The 8431-nt window shown below is 36.7% G+C and overlaps 2 protein-coding genes across 2 annotated transcripts; both read right to left on the bottom strand.

Moving 5' to 3' along the window:
• Positions 1-3005: 3005 nt before the first annotated feature.
• Positions 3006-4801, bottom strand: LOC121862959 (SCAN domain-containing protein 3-like). Its single transcript, XM_042361414.1, has 2 exons — positions 3992-4801; positions 3006-3137 (listed from the first exon to the last, which is right to left on the bottom strand). The coding sequence occupies exons 1-2, from the start codon at positions 4799-4801 to the stop codon at positions 3006-3008; spliced, it is 942 nt and encodes a 313-aa protein (XP_042217348.1).
• Positions 4802-4890: 89 nt separating this feature from the next.
• LOC121862958 (protein ZBED8-like) lies at positions 4891-5406 on the bottom strand. The gene has a single exon (XM_042361413.1). The coding sequence runs from the start codon at positions 5404-5406 to the stop codon at positions 4891-4893; it is 516 nt and encodes a 171-aa protein (XP_042217347.1).
• Positions 5407-8431: the final 3025 nt, after the last annotated feature.

Below are 8431 nucleotides of genomic sequence, written 5' to 3'. Positions count from 1 at the left end.
GCACTGCGTTGTAAAGACAGCTTGGTGGCCCAACAGTGTCAGGTAAGATATGTAGCCACACGGAATAACTTGGTCGAATGAGAAAACAATAAAATAATTTTTTAGTGTTTCTCTGATATAAATGCCATCTAACTTTACAACAACTCTATTTAACAAGTTTGGTTGCTATCCGGAATCTACGAACGGGCATTTAACCATTTTATGTTTGCCAAGCATTTCACAAATCACATATTTATTAGAACTGTACAGGCAAAACATGATGACTTAAGTGTAGATAAAGACAAATTCCTACTTCAACGACTAAGGTGTGTAAGTGCTTAACAAGGCTAGTAATTACATAATATATCAACAATTAAAAAATACGAGAGACAAAGCACTGATTAATACTGACCTCACTAGTTTTGTAAGAGTATAAAGTAATATGTTTGTGTTCGTATGATGATGAGGATGATAACAATGAGGTTAAGAAAAATATACAAATCATATAGGAATGTCCATAAGTATGTTGTATACGAACGTGTGAATTATTTTAGTTTACTAGACAGTATAATAATAATAATAATAATAATAATAATAATAATAATAATAATAATAATAATAATAATAATAATAATAATAATCCATCAGTAAATTCACCATACAAGTTTACAATTGGTTTGTTATGTATAATATAGACTATACAAGCATATAGTTCAGCTTGTGTTAAGACAATGCAGGTATACAGTGTTACATAGACCGTGGAAGCGTACAGTTTCCAGTGCTGTTTAACCACCAGAAAAAAAAATGCATAGACCTGGAGTACACACACACACGCCCACTTCTGTGATGAAATACCATTAGGGTTGAAGTTCTGTCAGGTTTAAGTTAGTTAGGTTGGTTTAGGTTAGCCTTTTTTCCTCTTTAAATGGCAAGCAATACCGAACCCTCAAACCCTCGAACCCCTGGAATTAAGGAAGCCGTTGATCTAAGTAATGAACCTTAATTTGTTTAATAATTTATGGTATGTATATTAATTATGACTATTATTATCCATATACAAGAAACTGTACAGAAATTTAGCTAGACTTGGATGATATGAGTGTTACAATGTACAAGGGAATTAATCACTAATATCTGAAACAAGAGCGTATTATTGTATTTTCTTATAGTGATAATAATAGCTATAGCAAATAATTTAATAGGAAATAAGACAAATTTGGTGTGATATGATCTAAATATGGTATTATGTGAATATCGGATTCAGTATTGTTTGAGGTATGACGCATTTATGACATCATCAGCTCCTGGGGGTCGCCTTATGAAACAGAATTAATCCGTAAAGATTGGAAACAAAAAAGGTAAAAATTATTATTATTTTTTTTTGTTACAATATAGAAGGAAGCGCAAGATTCTTTTAGCTAAGAGAATTTTGAGTTTAAAAAAAATTATTTTGGGGGAATATGTTAGGAATATCGACACAATTATTGTTGCGTAGAGAACATAACATTTCGTTATATTTTTAAATGTTTTTACGAAACCATCATTGGAAAAAAATATAGTTAAATCTGTAATAAATTTACGTAGGGATTGACATTTATTAAAATCGAATAGGAAAAACTCTCAGTTGCCATAAAAACGGCCAGATGTCAGCACGTTACAGACCCTTGAAAATGATGCGTAGAAAATGTTGCTCCCATTCACAAAACAATGATACTTACAGTATTTCTAATTTAAAGTAGCTACCGATAACCAACCAAACATGATGTAAACACAACTGCTAGGCGATTGCAAAGTTAGGTTTATGTTATCTATTTTATCTATTGAATTTTAAATAAATTTATTCAACAGTCGTGTTCGTAATACTTAGGCAACATAACCGTTCAAAACCTTTGCTGTGTTGAGGTTTAATAGTAGGTTTATAATACTGCACTCAAAGACCATAATATGAAAGACAGGAAAGCGTCTATCTTTACTAATAAAAAAAGCGTGAGCCACTGAGCTCTGATCAACGCCATCTGCTGGTAACGGGGCGCGTGTGGTTAGCGTCTCCATGGTAACCAGGGGAGTGAGCTTGTGTTTAATGTTTTCACGTTGATATATCTCATTGATCATATAGAGTTTACTGTGTGATATTGTATGTGTGTGTCAGTATGTATGTGTGTGTGTGTGCATGTGTACACATTAAGAACGTCAAGGTAATATACATTGACGTCTTTGCCTTGACGTTCTTAATGAATACACATGTACACACACATATAATATCACACAATAAATTCTATATGATCAATGAGATATATCAACGTGAAAACGTTAAACACAAGCTCAGGGTAATCTTTTTTTTTTCCGTATGCCTACGTCACACGAGTGATGGTGACGCCCGCGCCTTGTACTCTAACGCCATCTGTTGATCCCGCGGCCAACTACATGCTCTGTGGCCTCTTTTTGTCGTGTTTTGTGGAAGGGAATATAAACTTTTCTTTGCTTCATTTTCAAGCGTCTGTAACGTGCTGACATCTGGCGGTTTTTATGACAACCAACAGTTTTTTTTCCCTGTTCGATTTTGATAAATATTAATTCCTACGTAAATTTATTACAGATTTAACATTATTTTTCCCAGTGAGAGTTTAATAAAAAATATAGAAATATAATTGATAATAAAATATGATGAAATGTTATGTTCTCTACGCAACAATTAACAAAATTGCATCGACATTCCCAACATACCCCCCAAAAATCTTTTTTTTTTACTAAAAATTCTCGTAGCTAAAAAATTTTGTGCTTCCATATTGTAACAAAAGAAATATATTAACTTTTACCTTCTTTATAGCTGATTAATTCTGTTTGATAAGGCGACCCTCGAGAAGCTGATGACCCCATAAAACGTCAAACTTATGCAACAGAATGGACGAGCTGTCGGTTCTGGGTAAACACAAGAAATACACTGTGCCACGTTCGTAGAGTGAAACGGTATATACAGTACAATTGCAATTAAAGTTTAAGGTCCTGCTATAATAGTCGAGATAAGCTTATTTCTCTAGAAACAGTGCCGCCATTTGCACTGACGTCACCACCTTCCTTGCAGGCGTCTCACGGATCAAGATACGAGTCAATTTAGAAGTATTGACATTGTCTGGCCTTTGTTTTGAGAATGCCTGATGCTAGGTACACATGACAACATAGTTCTGTTATTGTTTTGATGATTCACTAATGAACCTATTAATTAATGGGTAAAATTTTACTTTAACTACCATAAGTATTTGGATGCCTCGATTCGAGATAGGTTATATTGGGTAAATTTTAAGTTTTGGTCATCCCTGTATTTAGACATGCAGACTTTTTTTTCTGGTGGTTTGCGATGTGTTGTGAACGATTTAGACCTCCATTTCTATCGGAAATAACGAGTTTTGAGTTACTACCCCCCTCCCATTACCGGTGTATGTTAAGCTAATCTTATAACTTATAATATAACTTATCATACCCTAACCCAATGGTTCTCAACCTTTTTCACCCCATCCCCCCCTTGAGGAATTTTCAACATCCTCGTGGCCTCCTTCATTTTTCTCCCCACAAATAATGTTGAAAAATAAAATGCAGATGAAGAAAATACCATTATTTTATTTCAAGGTTGGCAATCATCATTATCTTATATTTTGATAGACTTACATGATTGACTAACTGACGTCACTAGACTAGAGTGACTACTAGACAAGCCTCACAGCAAACTTGAATTTGGTTGGGAAAAAGTTCATATGACCTCTGCATATTTTGTCACAGCTCAATGGGATGGTTGACTTTGTTTCCTTTCAGTCAGGTGACTGATCCGAGGTTGTGTCACTGACAATGCACATCTCATGTCCGGGTCCACATCCGGTCGGTTCCGGCTTTTACTCTTTATATGTAGAGGGGTGGAGAAACCAGATTCGCATAAATAGGTAGTTGAAAAAGGCAAGAGGACTCGAAGTGCAATCTCGCTAACTTTTGGATATGACTGATACCTTGAGCACCAGAATACAGTCAGAGATCTTTCTTCATAGAGATCTTTGGCAGCAGAATCATTCTTGAGATCAAGAAATTCGTCCTGAACATCAATGAGAATGGTAGCAATATCAAGAGTGCCAGAGAAGGGATTCCTCACCAATTTCCCATCTTCCTCCTCGAATTCTGGGAAATACTTTTTGAGCTCACTTTCCAAGGATTTCAGGTGCTGAGTGATTTCAGTTTTGAGTGATGGGTCAAGCAGATGATTTTCATTCTCATCAAGAACAGTTGAAAGATTCTCAAACATGGCAACCTTTCCTGCATTGATTTTCCTTTGCCACTTCTGGAGCTTGGCAAGAAATGCACGAAGACAATCCATGAGGTGAAACACATTTCTGTCCTTGCCCTGCAGCTTGAGATTCAGCCTGTTTAGCTGCTCAAATATATCTGCTAAATATGCAAGACGTGGCTCCCACAACACCTCATTGAAGTGACTTAATAGATCATCTTTCCCTTGCACTTCCAGGAACAACTTAAGCTCTCCCCGAAGTTCAAACACTCGATCCACAACATTGCCCTTGGAAAGCCAGCGCACTTTGGAGTAAAAGAGGAGGGCCTCATGCTCTGAATCCATATCTCTACAAAGGTTCTGGAAAAAGCGAGAGTTCAGATCTCCAGCTTTCACAAAGTTGACACATTTGACCACTGCCTCCAGGATCTTGCAAAGTTCACCAGGGAGGGTTTTCGACGCCAGTGCAAAACGATGGATCACACAATGGATCCCCTTGGCATTCGGAGCTACTTCCTTGACACGCTTCTGGAACACTGATTTTGATCCCAGCATCGCCGGAGCCCCATCCGTACAGACTCCACAACAATTTTCCCAGCTGATCCTGTTAGCTGTGAAGAAAGAAGACAGCTTTTCCATCACATCTACAGCTGGTGTGGTGGTCTCAAGCTGTGTACAGACAGATATTCCTCCTTGATGTCACACAAGAAAACATACCTAACAAACACGAGTAGCTGTGCACAAGAACTCACGTCCGTTGATTCATCCAACTGTATTGCAAACATACCAGTTGGAGATAATTTAATCTCCTGTATCACTTTTTCCTTTATGTCATCTGACATTTCATTAATTCTCCGTTTCACTGTATCGTTTGACAAGGGAATTTGTTGAATTTTACGTTCACTTGCCTCTCCAAGAACCCGTTTGACCATTTTTAAAGCACATGGCTTAATTAAAGTTTCACCAATTGAATGGGGCTTCTTTTGCTTTGCTATTTCGAGGGAAACCTCGTATGATGCCTCAACTACACTTACGGTCTGTTGTTGGAAGGCACCACTCTCGTCCAGTCTCCGTTTTCCCAAACTCCATTCATGGCGCCTGAAGAAATCGGTGTATTTCTCCGCATACTGTGGATGGATCATCATCAGATGATGCTTCATCATAGAATCGTTCACTTCTTCAGGGGTGAGTACAGACTGTACTCACCCCTGAAGATGTGAATTACAAGAAAGCGCTTGGGAACTTCGTGTTTTCTTGTTTCCTTGTGGTTATCAACATATACCTGGATCACGCGCACCTACAGTGATTTATTTGCATTTATATATATATATATATATATATATATATATATATATATATATATATATATATATATATATATATATATATATATATATATATATTCGAAATTTCTAGTTCAAGATATACTGGAGTGTCTTATTTTCCCATTAACGCTCTTGACAAGGTATTACAAGTTTTATTTGGATTTGGAAGCATTTCTTTTGTTTGACTTGGGATGTAACCATTGGCAAGACAATTGAAATTTACACCATTGTATTATATCTTGAGTGAGTGTTTTAAGTTCAATAACACAAGTGCTTTGTTGTAACCGTATTTTACACTTATGATTTCGAAACAATTTTATCAAAATATTGAGAATCTCCTTTGCAGAGTACTCAAGTTGGCAGAACACTTGGCTGGCAGCCAACACATTCGCACATGTTATGATGTTAAGTGCTATTTTTGATCTGGCGGCAGTTCGTAAAAACCTAATTGATTTTTCATTACTTTCACGTTTGCTCTCACTGATTCGTTTTAAGACTTGCATAATAAGATCGATACTCCGTCGTAGCTTGAGCTTTTCCTCATAAGAATTGCGATTGGTCAGTCCGAGAGTCAGCTAAACCTAATAAACACTTATGATTGGTTGGTCCGAGCTTCACATGTCACAGCCCCATGTCACTGCAGAAGGGTGTTGCCAGTCAGAGCTTCAACTGTCACAGCCTAGTGTCACCGAAGAAGGATGATGATTGACGCTACTTCAACTATCAGATACTGATGTCATTTGAGATGGTTTTAACTGATTCTTAAAGAGGATCATTGGTTGTTCATTTCTGTCGCTCTAAAATGATTAAATTATTATTCATCGACCAAAGTTGTACCTTTTTTAATTGGTTCGCAATATTAAAAATATTATAAAATGTCCTTTGTATATAACATACTTCATAAGGTGATATTTGATAGAAATTATGCCTTGGCATCTTCAGAATCAATACGGCGACACATAATCCACTATTGTGGTTTTTTAAAACAATATGAAGCAACAATATAGCCTATTTGGGCAATCATGTTATATATATGTATATATATATATATATATATATATATATATATATATATATATATATATATATATATATATATATATATATATATATATATATATATAGTCATTTAACTATAATAGTTATGTATCCTGAGGCGACAAGACAGGGTACATGGTATTTACTGCAGTGTTTGGCGTATATTTTATCCTTGGTCAATAGCATAAAGTCATGTCATTTCAGTTGAGAATCCTTTTGTATAAAAAAGTTTAATCATAATACCACGATTTTAGATAACCATAGTTTAATATAAAGTAACGAGCACAAGTGTACAGAGTCAGAAGACGGCAAACAAGAACATAATTCCAACACAGTCGCTTTTTAGAACACATGGAGACACGCAGTGAAGACTATATGCACCATCACACGACAATCATGTCAACACATCCAAGCCCTTACGAGTGACGAGAAGGAGCTGCTCCGGCTTTCCATCTTGTTTGTATTGACGGAGGACTCAACACGTATGCTTGACCAAACCTTCAAGAGGATTAAGATATCAGGAGCAGAACTTTTATGATGCAAGCGTTGGCTGAGAGGGAGTCGGAACGTAGTGAGAAATTCTCGGGGTTTTTGTGCTTTGAGCCGAACACCACTGGTTCATAAAGTTGTGACGACTATTTAATTATGGGTGTGATTAATGTAGTCATGTAAATAGCTTCCGGTTGTGAATACAAACTGTGACACGTTTAAATGACCATACAAATATTTTTATGGATAATTATATCGGTAACCGGTTTAAGGTAGAAATTCTAGTGCGTTGAACGAAAACTTATGATATTGTGAGACACGGATGAAACCAGATAAGTAACGCCAAAGTTTTTATTTACCTGTGTTTAATCAAAAGCGTAGTAAGTCAGATTGTATGATAATTTGGATATAGCATCACAATATATTACTGACCGTGTTGATTACCAGCCGCTTGATATTAGGTGTTAGTGTCTAGGTTTCGAGCATATATCAACATTATCCGGGCGTTTAGGATGATTTTTTTTTCTCCCATTTGCATAATATTTAAGGTTAAATAAGAATGATTAGGCTCTACCACAAGTAATCCGCGTCACTGGTTTTTCTTCCTCGTTATTACCTAGTCATTTTCTACTTCACCTTAGGATGTTGATGTAATTTATGTGACATCTTACCGGTTTAAGTTTATGCCATCCTACCTTTAAATTTGGTTAGATTTGGCTTTGTTAGGTTGGGTTAGGCTGTATTTAGGTTAGGTTAGGCTGTGTTAGGTTAGGTTAGGTTAGACAGCTAAGATTTATATATATTAGGCTAATTTTTGGCAAGACAATGTTTTATATTTAGTAAGGCTTTGTTTAGGTTAGATTAGGCAAAGTTAGATTAGTTTAGAAGAGACTAGGATAGATTAAGCTCGATTAGATTAGGCTGGATTCTTTCTATAACCAGTTAGATGGCAGCTTTGATAAAACATTGTTCCGGTTCTCATTATCATCCCGGTAGTAATCCACTGTAAACAGATCACTCACTTGTGTTAGAGGACGTCCCTCCACCTCCCTTCGTCACTCCCGGTACCCCAGCTGCGTCTCTTAGATCCATTAACTATGTGGGGTGGGCGGGGACGAGTGTGGGCGCGTGGGTATAGTCTGATTAGAGGAATGATGGGTGAGTGGATAGGACTTGGGTGATTGTTTATAGGTGGGGGTAAGTGGATAGGACTTAGGTGATGGTTTATGGGTAGGTGGATGGGTAGATAAGGTGGTATGTGGGTGGATGGATGGGTAGATATAGCCAAGGTGGTATGTGGGTGGGTGGATAAGGCCAGGGATGATAGTATGTG

This window comes from Homarus americanus, unplaced genomic scaffold (assembly GCF_018991925.1).
Source record: "Homarus americanus isolate GMGI-L3 unplaced genomic scaffold, GMGI_Hamer_2.0 scaffold24922, whole genome shotgun sequence".
NCBI lineage: Eukaryota > Metazoa > Arthropoda > Malacostraca > Decapoda > Nephropidae > Homarus > Homarus americanus.
This window is presented reverse-complemented; position numbering and strand designations above follow the sequence as displayed.